The sequence below is a fragment of the Macrotis lagotis genome, chromosome 5, assembly GCF_037893015.1.
Source record: "Macrotis lagotis isolate mMagLag1 chromosome 5, bilby.v1.9.chrom.fasta, whole genome shotgun sequence".
In the NCBI taxonomy this organism is placed as follows: domain Eukaryota; kingdom Metazoa; phylum Chordata; class Mammalia; order Peramelemorphia; family Peramelidae; genus Macrotis; species Macrotis lagotis.
Genome location: NC_133662.1, coordinates 215,859,480 through 215,873,259, shown reverse-complemented (window position 1 = coordinate 215,873,259; position 13,780 = coordinate 215,859,480). Strand labels below are relative to the sequence as shown.

General features: G+C 43.8%; 1 protein-coding gene across 1 annotated transcript in view; it reads left to right on the top strand.

Moving 5' to 3' along the window:
• KCND3 (potassium voltage-gated channel subfamily D member 3) overlaps nucleotides 1-12,169 on the top strand; it is a 311,081-nt gene extending 298,912 nt beyond the window's left edge. Inside the window, exons 3-7 of the mRNA XM_074188436.1 lie at nucleotides 434-535; nucleotides 2,135-2,224; nucleotides 3,875-3,931; nucleotides 5,320-5,567; nucleotides 6,674-12,169. Coding sequence (XP_074044537.1) covers nucleotides 434-535; nucleotides 2,135-2,224; nucleotides 3,875-3,931; nucleotides 5,320-5,567; nucleotides 6,674-6,875 — 699 coding nt within the window. The 3' untranslated portion in view covers nucleotides 6,876-12,169. The remainder of the gene's footprint in view (nucleotides 1-433; nucleotides 536-2,134; nucleotides 2,225-3,874; nucleotides 3,932-5,319; nucleotides 5,568-6,673) is intronic.
• The last annotated feature ends 1,611 nt before the right edge of the window (nucleotides 12,170-13,780 follow it).

Genomic DNA, 13,780 nt, shown 5'->3' with positions numbered 1-13,780 from the left:
AAAAGGAAAGCAGACAAGATAATGTAGGAAACCAATATCCTCTTCTCGGCTAATTCTTAGTCCATCTGAATTCATAATAGCTGACATCCTGGTACTTGGAATAGTCTTTGATCATCTCTATCCCAGATACTCCACCCCATCTCTTTCATAGCTCAGGTCTCTGGAAGCCTTGGTGTCTGGCCAATAATGTCTTTGACTATAGAAGTAGAGATTGATATGGTTACCCATGTGCTATCATGTAGCAAGTCCTGTACTGCAACATGCTCAAACCACTGTCCTAGACCACATTCTGAATGGAAGGAGTTCACCATCACCAGCTCTGGTTCTAAGGAAGTTTGTAGCTGCCTTAACATGAAAACAGCATCATGAGAGCAACCTCAGCCTGGCCTTTTAATGATCTCAGCATCCCTCTCATTGTCTTTCTCAATTACAGAAAGCCCGCCTTGCCAGGATTCGTGTGGCCAAGACTGGTAGTTCCAATGCCTACCTGCACAGCAAGAGGAATGGTCTTCTCAACGAAGCCCTGGAGCTAACAGTCAGTATCCTGGGATTGGAGGGAAGGAGGGGAGGTTTAAGAAAATAGGAAGGGGGGGCGGCTAGGTGGCGGCTAGGTGGCGCAGTGGATAAAGCACCAGACCTGGAGTCAGGAGTTACCTGGGTTCAAATCCTGTCTCAGACACTTAATAATTACCCAGCTGTGTGGCCTTGGGCAAGTCACTTAACCCCATTTGCCTTGCAAAAAAAACCTTAAAAAAAGAAAAGAAAAAAAATAGGAAGGGAGAGAGACAAGTTGTAGTTTTTCTCCCTCCCTCTGAACCCTAGGTCCTTCTCATGATCATAGTCTACCCCCTCATGGAAGGAATGATACTTCTGACTTTCCCTCAGATCAGATATACCAAATTCACCTTACTAACAATCACCTCCAACACACACAAACACACACACACACACACACACTGGAATGCCTGGTTTGAGCTGAATTTGAAGGATTCTAACACCTTCCTGTTAAGACTTAATTTCCAGACCTCACAATACAGCTCCCCATCAAGGGCCATGGAGCATAATAAATAAAGGAGCTTGTCTCCTTTGGGGGGAAATCTATTCCAAAGCTTCTTCCCCTTTAATCAAGCCATCTAGTACTTAGTAACCCCCTAATGTGAGCTAGGTGCTGTGATAGATGAGAACAACGTGAAAGCTCCTGCCTTCGAGGAGCTCACAATCTAATGAGGGAGACAAGATGAAGAGTCAGGTATGAATGACAAACCAGGAAAAGTCTCATCAAGATGATGGTACTTAGATGGAATCTTGAAGACAGAGATTTCAACAGGTGGAGATGAGGAAGGAGAAGGTGTGTGTGTATGTGTGTGTGTGGAGGGGGTAAGGACTGAGGGGGGAGGGAACAGCCTGTACAAAGGCACACAGAGATGGAAGATGGAGTGACATGTGGGAGGCACAGATGGCTCCCATGGCTTAAACCAGTGATTCTCAAGTATGTGCAATGGGACTCTTGCATGATTCAGATTTCACTAGGTGTGCCAAGAATCTCCTCCTTCCAATCCCAAGACTTCCTCATTCACCAACCCCCTTCCCCAGCTGCAGTTTTGCTGCCTGCTTTTCCCAGCTTAGTCTTGGGAGGGTCACACAATTGCAGCTCTATCTCAGTCCCGGATAAGTACAGAAAAAGGAGAACAAGAAGTTCCATGAAGGGAAAGAGAGTCAAAGGAATCCCAAGACCCAAGTGAGGGATTATGGTCAGACTGAACAGTTACCCTTCTTCATTCACTGTGCCACAATTCCCCAAAGCAAAAAATATTGGGAGGTGAGGGGGGAGGAAAGTATAAAAGTGGCTTAAATCCTGGACAATCTGGAGCTTGTAGTGCCATACCTCGGGAGCTTGTATCTTATTTGTTCTTCGCAACATGCACCCCTCCAAAGGTAATTTCTCTCTCTGTAACTACAGAATCCTCCTCACCCCCTACCCCCTGAGCCAAAGAAGCCAGTGGGGTGGGTGAATTTGAAACCTGCACATCCCCTAGAAGTTAAACAATTCCTTATCACTCAGAGATAAGGGGTAGCTGGGGAGAAGGAGCCTCACACATCTCCCTGCCTTATTGCATCTCTTCATTTGTTCCAGGGTTCCCCAGAGGAGGAGCATCTGACCAAGGCCACATCACTCATTGAAAGCCAGCATCACCACCTGCTGCACTGCTTGGAGAAAACTACTGTAAGTCTCCTCCTTAGTCATCCCTCCCAGCATCAACTTCCCTCCTCCTAAAGGTATACCCTTAGTCTCAAGCCCAGCCCCGGATTCTAGGCACAGCCTGTCCATTCACAGACCAAGATGGTGCCAGGGAATGGTAGGAAATGAACCATCCTCTCTCTTCCAGTGTCACACCAGGCTCTTCATTTCCCTTTGAATATCTCAAAGCACTGAATCACCTGTTGTCATTAAGAGAAGAGGAAGAAAGGATTACCATGGTATAATGGGAGGCTCTCTGGACCTGGGTTCAAATTCAGACTGGGCCTGAGAGGCCTTGAACCTTTACTTCTCTGAACTTGTTTTCCAGTCTGTAAAATACAGATAATACTTGCTCTACAAAACTGAGAGAGTTTCTCTAAGAATCAAGAGGGATGAGGTATATAAAGCAATGCTCTATAAATGTGAGCTACTAAGCTATTATTATCTCCAATTACAAATGATTTGCCAGGGCCTGGATTCTCAGATAAGGCTGGAACTTATTTCCTATTCCAGCCATACGTTCATAGCCAACAGGAGCTATGGGGCAGGTTATACACTATCACAGTATGACTGATCTACTCTAATGGGCTGATATATCACCCTCCAAGTAGATGCCACTGAGCCAACTATCAAGTTTGCAATACTTGACTAGACAGTAACAACCCTTTTGCACTCTTCCTGCATCCAGGAGAGACTTCAATTGATGCTTTTTGACTAGGCTCCTCCGGTGCCACCCTTCTACCCATGTGGAAGGTGCTAGGAGATGTAAGGAGCTTTCTAACTGAAGGTCAATTTTACTTTCCCACCTATTCCCAAAGGACAGGTCCAAACCCTACTAAAGAGCAATATCAAATCCTGGGTTCGGGGCCATAGTTGGAATGAACTGGAATGAAATGCTTGGGTCACCTAATAGGACATGAATAAGATGGAAGCATCCACACTAAACATTCCATGGTTCTCTGGTACCTTCCTTTCCCCAGATTGAATGATCAGCATGAGAGAGAGGCTTTCTGAGTAAGACTATCCAATAGTCTACCCTCTCAGGCCAGAGGGAAAGCTTTAAATATGCACTCTGGGGGTGGCATGTGAACCCCATTGAGGTTTCCAAATCGGGAAGCAGGAAACAAACCCTGAAGTTTCCAGGCCTCACCAAATACTTCTTCCATTGCCCCCAAAGGACTGCATTTGCATGTCTCATGAGGTCCCTGGAATTCTCCTCCAGGACTTGGAACAATTCTAAAAAAAAAAAAAAAAAAAAGGAAAGGAAAGGCTCAGACCTAACTGCCCTTTCAAACTTGCATGTGCTAGATGGGAATGTGGACATTTCAGAGGAGTGAGTGAAGAGGGGGAATTGTTTGAATTGAGGGGTTGGAATGTTGGAATTAAGGAAATGGGAAGTTGAAACTAAGGATAAAATATTGGGATTTGAGGGGGGGGTAGAATGTGGGGACTGAGGGGGTGGAATGCCGGGATGGAGAGGACAGAATGCCGGACTTGAAAAGTGGAATGTTGGGGCCTGTGGAAATTGAGGGGTGGAATGCCAGAATTGAAGGTGGAATGTCAGAGTTGAGCTTGGGAATGCTGGAATGTACAATCAATGGTGTTTTTATCTTCTGTTGGCATGTTGTCCTGTAGGGGTTGTCCTATCTTGTGGATGATCCCCTGTTATCTGTACGAACTTCCACCATCAAGGTATAGCTTTTTACAAATTCAATTCCTGTTTTTTCTCTCTGATTCCTGTGGCGTATGTGGACTGTTTTCTTTCTATCACTTGGTCTGGTTTCCTTGCATGTGCTGTCACTTCTCCCTGGGGCTTGCCCTGCCCTCCACTGTTACTACCAGTACCAACTTGGGCTTCCAGTTTTCTGTGCAGACCAACTCAGCAACCTGTCTCTCCCAACCTCTTCCTCCTACCTTGCTGGGGGCGTGGTGGGGGTGGTTGAATAGGACACTTGTCTTGGGATCCTGTGAGTGTCCATGTGCCTTATGCTGTCTGTGCCACTCCTTCGCTCTCTGGGGTCTCCTGGTTTGGGCTAGCCTTTGCTCCAATGTGACCTCTCCTCTTCACCCTGGTAGCCTTAGCCAGGTCACAGACACCCCCGGGGCCTCCTTTAGCCTTAGAAGCAGTTCTTATTCATAGGTTCCAGGGTTGTCCACTTCTCTTTCTCTCCAACTCCAGGCTAGAGGACCCTATGCATCTCAGGTTCTCCCCCCATAACTTCACAGGGTCCCCAGGCTCTCCTAACAGCCCAACATCTTTCCCCATTCCCTCTCAAAAAACTGTATTAGGAAAGCATATATCTTCCTAATATTATTGCCTCATATCCAGGGTCATCTGATAACTGGCCACTGGACCCAGATGGTTCTGGAGGAGAAAAATGAGACTGGTGACTTAAAACAGCACCCTCTCACTCGAATCCAATTCAAGTGCTTGTTGTGGCATCATCTCACTGATGTCATGGCTTTCTTCGAAAATGAAGAACAAATATTATTAGTCATGGGGAGCAGCAACTCCAATTGCTTTAGTTTATGAGCAAGCCAGAAACCTTTGTATGTCCCCCTTCAGTGACAATAATGACAAATATTGTAAGAAACCATTGTGCTAGAGATGGCAAAGAAGTGTGAAGCCCCAATCAATGGGTGATGATGTCACCAAATCACCTTCTATTGACTATGTTGCTCCATTAATTCCTACAGCCTAGGTCCCCACACTCAAGCTTCTATATCCTCTAGTACCCAAGAGTAAGTTCTGATTCAAAATCATTCAGATACAGTTATAACTGTATACCCCTAACACCCTCCCGAACTGCAACTTCAGGTGGACACAACATAGTCCTGCCATCATACCAATCCTTCACCCCTACCCAACTGTGATAGCCAGGGCTGCCAAGATGATTCTTTCTTTCCTCTCTCAACACCTGTGGGATGTTACCTTTCATGAGTGTTCGTCTGTACTCCAGTCTCCTGGGGGCCTACCCCTACAGAATCCAGGACAAGACCCTCCAGTTAATGTGTGAGGGGAATTTGTCCCCTCCCTCCCATCTCCCCCTTCCCACATGCTTTTCTGTCCTTCCCAACAGAACCATGAGTTTATCGATGAGCAAATGTTTGAGCAGAACTGCATGGAAAGCTCAATGCAGAATTACCCATCCACAAGAAGCCCTTCACTGTCAAGCCACCCAGGCATAACCACCTCCTGCTGCTCCCGTCGAAGCAAGAAGACCACCCACCTGCCCAATTCTAACCTGCCTGCTACCCGCCTGAGGAGCATGCAAGAGCTCAGCACCATTCACATCCAGGGAAGTGAACAGCCCTCACTCACAACCAGGTGAGTACGTTCCCCTCCTTACACACTCCCTCTTTAATGGGCTCTAACCCAAGAGGATACCAGGATTGGAGTTAGAAATCAGGATTTCTAACAAGGTGGCAAGATAATCAATCTGTCCTTACCCAGAGAATTAACTTGTTTTCCCATAAGGAAAACATTGTAATAGTCAACTCTTATTGGCTTAATAGCTAATATTTACATAGTACTTCACAACAATACTAGGAGATAAATCCTATTATCCCCATTTTTTACAAGGAAAGTTGAGGCTGAGGACCATGACTCCATCCAGGTCACACAACTAGTATATAAGGCAGGATCCTTGGTCCTGGACAGGCCATCACTCCTGAGAACATATGACCAACCTTGTTCAGTTGGTTGTATCATGAGCCCTTGTCCAGGTCAGATATTTGTGACTCCTAGCCCAATGCTTTTATCTAGATACTGGGCTACCAATTGACTTAGTTTCTAGGATCTGTTCTCTCCACCAATACAGACCATAATCCTTTGTCCTGAAAGGAAGCTATTTGGCCAAAAAGCCATCCTCCCCTGAAAATCCTTTCTGAACTTAGCTTCAGATGGCAACCATCCAGTCTGGAGCTTGACCTGATAGCCTTTCCAGGCTGACAGGATTTGTGAGAGCTGGTACTGCCCTGGCCAAACCTTCAGGAACCCAACAAGGAGGCATCACAGTAGACCTTTAGAGGACAATTTGAACCTTATCGATAACTAATTTTGAAACAAAGCCTGACTCTCCACCCCCACTCCTTACTACCTTGAACCTGTAATCTGGCCAGGAAAAAAAAAAGTAAACTGAGAAGGGGATTGGTCCCGCGTCTTCATCTGTGTAGAAAACCCCTCTGCAGCATGGCACCTTGCCTCATTTATTTTCTTGATTTATCCAGGGCATCCACAAGTTAGACTTGCCCATGGTTTTACAGTCAATATATGGTGGGTATAATTTTTTTTTATTAATATTACTTTGAGGATCTTCTAAGCTCTGTTTAGCTCCAGTAATAGGATAAAATGAAGAGTAAGAAATCTAGGAACTTGTGGGAGTCCTGGGTGGTAAAGGCAGCCCTTTAATTCTTTTTTTCTATCTACCCCAGTCGTTCCAGCCTTAATCTGAAAGCAGATGATGGACTGAGACCCAACTGCAAAGGATCCCAGATCACTACAGCCATCATCAGCATCCCCACCCCGCCAGCGTTGACCCCAGAGGGGGAGAGCCGACCACCACCATCTAGCCCTGGCTCCACAACGAACATTCCCCCCTTAAGCAGCAACATCGTCAAGGTCTCTGCCTTGTAAAGCCACTGAGGGAAGGGGCTGGTGGAAGGGTGGCAGGAGGGATGGGGAGGTGAAGGGAGCCTCTAGGGCCAGGCTGTTCCCTTCTCCTTCCCCTGCCGCTCCTGTCTGGTCTGGTTGAACCCCTTGCACTAAAACTGCCTGCAAGCAGGAAGGAGACACTACGGCAGCTTCTGCCAAAGTGGACAGAGCCCTGGGTGTCATCACTCCACTGGAGCCACAGAGGCAGGACAGGGAGGCAGGGGACCTGGGGAGTGTGTACCTGGTCAAGGCCTGGTGGCTTGTGGTGGGGGGTGGGGGAGAACCTCAGATCAAACGAATGATTGTTTCTGGAGACCCCAGCAAGGGAAACAAGAAGAGAGCAGCACAGAGGCCGAGAAATCACATGCAAAACAGGAAGGAAATATTAACACTGTGTATTTAAGCACCTTTTTCAAGGCTTTTAAATGGATAATATTTATTCATGGGACATGACTGAAAAAAAAAGGTGGAAAACAAAACAGAAAAACAGGATTTTTGTGAAATGTTTTTCTCCATGGACCCAATACCTTTAACTAAACCAAAACAATGCATTTTATGAGGTTTTTTTCCTCCTTTTATAACAAAAGGCTTTAGGCCAAGATGTCAATTGTTACTGAGTTTTCTCTCCTTTCCCCACCCTAGGTGGGTGAATCTGGGCCACTGAGCCTCCTGAAGCCCGAGTGACCCACACAGTAGCCATGTGACCACAATGCAGCTCTTGCTCTCTCCAAGTCTATCTTGTCTCCTCGTCTCTTTGTACCTGGTCACTGCCTCTCCCTTTGTCTCTGTTCAGCTGCCTCTTTCCACTGCTTTCAGTCTAAATCTGGTTTTGCAAATGGTCAACCTGACCACTGCAATACAACTTTATGTGGTAAAATCCACCTGCTAGTTAATGGGAAATTGTGCTTTAAGGGAAAAGGAGCAGGGGAGCCAAGAAGAGACATGAAGGTACTTCCTGGTATTTCTAAAGTTTTGGTTTCATCCAAATTGATTAGCCTAAGATCTTGAAAAAAGAAAAAAAACAGAATCTTGTGTATCCTGTGATGAGTACTAAATAACAAAAGATGGAAGACATTGCATGGAGTATGAAGACAAATTTCTTCTCTCCTGTTCTGCTAGCAATGACCAGTCTAATTCATAACCAGGAGACTCTGGGCAGCTTCCCCTAGAGTATACCTGACCTGGACAAGGTCCTAGGATACAACCAACTGGACAAGGTTGATCATGTGTTCTCAGGAATGATGGTCTATCCAGTACCAAGGAGAACTGATATCCCTCTGATCAAGTGTGTAAAGATGGCTTTTCCTTGGAAACCTGGGCACCATTTTTATGAATTAATGCTAGGAGGAAGATCTCTTGTCCTTTTCTATCACTTTCAGTAGAAGAGTGGATTAGCCAATCTACTACAATAAGAACTTTCCTTGAATTTTGAGCTTGATAAGCTCATTCTATCTCCTGGACTCCCTACCTCATGACCACTAATTCAGGCTGAGCTCTGAAGGATTAAGATGGTCATGTTACCTCCTCAACCCCTTGGAACTCCTCAGCAGCTCCTCAAAACCTGCTCTACAGTTAAGTGGTTACCATTCCTACAGTTCTCCTGCCTCAGCCCTCTGTAGATAAGATTTCTCTGGTCAAGAATCTAAATACACCATTAGGTCTCCCCATGACCCAAGCCCTATAAGGCCTTTTAAAAAGGGCCTTCTGAGTTAGTACCTAATCATAGGAAATGAACTTCAGATAGGGCAAAGGAGAGGGAACCTTTCCCATCTTCTCATGTACAGACTATCAAACTGGTCCTGACCTTAGGAACTTTCTCCAATATGGGAAATGGTTCCTGCTTTCTGTAAGCTTAACATCTTGATGGGCAACAGAACAATCATTTCTGTGCAGCTGAGGACCATGGATGTAAATATACATTGGAGTAGCCACACAAACCTGAACACACTGAAATATCAGTGCTTAAAATTTAATTATATAAAGATACCTCCTCAGTAGAGAAAAGCAGAAAATTAGATTGGCTTCAGAATAAGATAATCTTACAGAGAGCAAGTGGAGTCTTGGAATAGTTCTTAATGGCAGATTAACAATTCCAAAGGTCTATGCTCTAAGCTACATTGCTTTGAGAGGAAGTTTAGGGAAGAGAATGATCCTTCATCCAACCATTACAAAGTGTGTAATGGTTCCTGCCTCAGTAAATTTCAAGATTCAAGCCAGTTTCCTAGTGATGATCATTTCTACAGCAGGTAGGCTTCAATGTCTAGCCTTCAAGCAGTTCTGGAAGAGACTGAGATCACAGGCTTATCTCCATTTCACAAAGGAAGTTCAGAATAGTACTTTAATGAAGGCCAATCAACGTTTAAGTCACACTGGGTCACAATGATCCATCCAACCCAAGTTTGTCTCACTGTAGAACCAAAGGCTGTTTTGTATGAAAACATCTGCAGCATTGATAAAACAGGAGTTGGAGGTTTGGAGGTCACCTAGAGTTCTACCTCCCAACAAATGGCCATTGTGACTCCAGATTCAGGACTCTTGCCTACCTGTATTTTGCCAGTTACCATCTGCAACAAATCATCAAGTCCCTTGACATCTTCTGGATCTTGTTGTCCTCAGATGACCTCTGAGGTACCTTCCAGCTCTAAATCTATGATCCTCTCATGGCAGCCACTGAATCCCAAATCACTTTGCTCTTCATGGTCACCAAACTTGCCCTCAAGATTTTTCAGTCCCTCCCTAATCCTCAATACTTGGGTGAACAATGCTCAGCCAGAGATGAGACCTTAACTAGTTTCTCTGACCATGGGTCTAAAAGGGATGGCAATCAAGGAGCTATAAATGAGAAAAGCCCATACATGACAATGGATCCTTCCAGTCTCCTTGAGATTAACAATGAAAGTTCAACTTCTAAACTATACTACCCTGACCTCTTTGCAACTAAGACACCTAGAATTATGATTGGGTCTTACTCTTCCATTGGTCTCCTGTGGAACTTATCCTCGGGCCTTTTCCATTCATGAACCACTTCTGGAGAGATTCCATAGACCATGTCACCCCACCCCAACCTGTTAACCCAGAAGTTGATCAAGAAGAAAGGACATACTGAATATTTGTATTTTTTACCTTGGAAATGTAGTCCAAACCTAATAATGAAATGTCCAGAAAAGTTAAGGGACTTGCCCTAAGAGACATAGCTCATTAGTAGACGAGAACAAGAATAGAAGCTGAAGACCAAAAATAAGGGGTTGGGTTTTTTTTGTTCGTTTTTGTAAGGCAGTGAGGTTAAGTAATTTACCCAAGGTCATAATAGCTAGGTAATTAGAAAGTGTCTGAGGCCAGATTTGAACTCAGGTCCTCCTGATTCCAGGGCCGGTGCTCTATCCACTATGCCTCCTAGCTGCCCCAAATAAGGGGTCATTTTAACGATCCATTTATGTCAAATGTCTCACATAGCAATTGTCGCGGTACTCAGAATAAGTGAGCTAGCAATTTGGGGCTGGGGGAGGAAGAGGAAAGCTCAGAGCTGAATGCTCTGCCTTATTGTATAATCAGTTTGAGATACATATATGAACAGCTCTCCTTTTATTCTTTGGGGAGGGTTAAGAAGCACCATTTCAAACCATAATTCTTTAAACCTGTTTAACACCATCTTCTCCAAAACATTTACATTAGTATATGCTTCTTAGAACCCTTTTAGGAGGGTAGAACATTATGTACCCTATTATGCAGCTGGACAAACTGAGACTGACAGGATTAAGATGCTTTACTACATTTTCCTCAAGATTATCATACAGAACCTCTCTGGCATTGCCTTTACAGGGGAAGTCTGTCATCTATGGGATATCATAAATTTCTCAAATTATATCCATTTCTATTTCTCTATGGTCTACCTTTGCAAATAAACCTTTTGAGCTTGGGACAGTTAGGTGACACCTGCTCAAAAGACCAGCCCCCCTCAACAGAAGACTGAAGACTTCAAAATATTGTCGGTTTTGGCTTACTAAAATTACACAAGGGGGGTGAATCTTACAGTTGCTGCCAGCGGAGCTGATCTCTCATGCTTACTATGGGCCTAACACCAGCACAAAGAACGGTGAAATTGGGCAATACGTGAATCAACAAGCATGTACCAAGCATTTACTACACACCAGGCACTGTGTTAGACACTGGGGATACAAAGAGCTTAGATTTCTATGTACATAAAAATGGCCTCATAATTTTGACCAATCATTAGCAAAGGTGGAGTCATGATCCAATAAGCTGATCAACCAAGCCCTTGAAGGTTTCTCCTGCTCCCATAATTTGGGATCTTTCCACACATTTTGAAGAGACAATTCAGAGTAGGGAAAAGGGAAGCTGATTTTTACAAGGTTGAGAGCATGGGGTCAAAATTATGTTTTAAGATTCTCTGTAGATTCCAGTGATCCCAGCTCCCTTGTCCCTATAACCAGATAACTGTGAGGTTGGTTATGCATTTTAAAAATGTTCAGTTTACCTAGCATAGCCAAATATCTGCTCCCCCTTCCAACTAAATGGCACTGTGAATATGGCCAAGCAGGGAATTGATAGGCATTTTTTTCCCTTTGGGGCTTCTTTGTGGAGAACCTCATCACTAGCAAAGTGCTCCATGACTGAAGAGGGAAAAGCATTATCATGAACCTTAGGAAGAGGCTCATAAGAAGGGACCATCAAAAAAACAAAGTGGTTTAAAGAGGTTTTTCCTTAGTCTTGTTTCGTTTATGTGTCTTTCTCACCAAGTTTGAGATGGGCTTTTGTCTCAGCAAGTCACTTACCTACCTGGGGTGGGGCTCACTCCACTCAGGTGTAGGGTGATGATCTCAGTCCCAGGGGGTTCCTTGGACCAAGGGACTATTTTACAAAGTGGGGGCTGGGGATAGAGGGAGGGTTGGTATATTTTTGATAATCAGACATTCCAATGCAATGTTCTCCTTAGAGGTTCCCCTGCCCCCTTTAACGTTTATTGTGAAAAACATCGCGTACGTTCTTCTCTATTTTCGTATAATAAATGGGCTTTGCTTTACCAACGTCACAATGGCAGAGACAGAAACGCACTGTACAAAACTGCAGGAAGATTCAGACTTCATCTGAAAACAACTTTCTAATACAAAAATTCTTGAGTTTCCTGTTGTCTTCTCTTTGAAATTGTAGTGCATATGTTAAAGTGTGTCTAACATTGACAGTATCGAGTCGTGTGCCACTGCTGTACCTGATGTATCCAATCTGGATTAAATGGCGTATGTGCCACAAACCCCAAAGTGATGCTGCGTGCTTACTGTAACCCGGCTTTCCACTTTTAAAGTTACCTTTGCCCATGAGAAAGCAGGTGGCACTAAGGTTTCTTTTGTGCCAATGGAAGCCTTCTAGTTGGAAGAGCCCTTAAATAAAGTTCATCTAATCCAACTTCCATAGCAGAAGAACATGGCAGACCTGGTGTCAGAGAGGCAGGGTGCAGACAGATCTTAGCCCTGTTCCTTCCTACTATGGCAGAGTGGGAGCACATCCTTCCCAGGACCTCAAGTTCCATCATCTATTTAAGGTGACAGATGGACTACAAGACATCGGAGACACCTGCCAGCACCTTCACAATACTACCCACTTAACCTTGAACAGTAACAGCTAGCATGTACATGGGACCTCCTGAGCCCAGCACTGTACCCAGTCCATTATAATTATGTTCTGAAAAGTAAAAGACAGAATTCTAAGAGCCATCATCCTGACCAGAGCTAGAGTGCCTCCTAAAGAATGTGTCTGAGATCACCATCTAGTTGCTTGCAGGCTCACTTCCAGTCACAAAGAGTTCACGACTTTACCTAACTTTCTAGGACAGCAGCTAAGGAGCTTCTTTGAACTTCTAATGGATCCTAATTCTACCCTCTAGCTAAAAATCTAAGCCCTGATAAGGGAATAAATAAATCCTCTAAACAAAGGTCCCTTCAATGGGAAAAAAAGGCTCAAAATTAAGAACTGTCTAAGGAAATAGTTGCAGAACAGGTAATAGCTACAAGAACACAAAGTTCAAAGAAAATTCTCTTAAAACTACCACCACTATTCAGTAGTCAGATCTTGGTCAGTGGATGAGAAAAAGACATTTTCGGACAAATATCAAAGGGGTCAAACAGCCAATAGCAAAACTGACATTTACTTTCATACCAAGAAAATGGCTGCTCTGAATCTCATCACCCACTAGGTGTCACCCTAGCCCCAAATCTCTCCAGACATCAAGGACAGTGATCAATGCTTAACATTTTTCATTAGAGTATGCTTGGATATCAAGTAAAAGGTCAATAAACATTCCAAAATTTATGGATTTCTAAGCATATTTTTTAAGAAAATCAAACTATCCCCCTGTCTGGATTCTGAAATATAGTATAATCTTAATTGCAACTATATTCACAAAACACTCACCTTTTCAAATTTTTTTTAAATATGGGAGCTACTAGAACTGATGGTATAACAAGACTGAAAAATACATAACCTATTCTAGAAAATACTTTTCAAATAACATCAAACTTACCTATTCAATAATCATCTAAAAGAACAAAATCTTTTAGTTTTTACTATAACCTAATTTTGAATTATTCTCAATATGAATTATAATAAAAAACTTTTGTAAAGCATCCACTGAAGAAGTTTTGCCAATTCATACTGGTCTCTACCTTCAACCGTAATCAATTAGTAAGGAAGGTCTTAGACTATCTGCAAAATGTGATTCATTTAGGTTCCTCCACCTCCCATCATCCTTCATATCATTTACAGAACCACACATACTAAGAAATTACCTTTTCACTGGCCTCAATTTTCAATTAAGCAAACTGCTTTTCTTAGAAGGATTAGAGCCCAGATACAGATGCTCAGTCTAGTCAGCA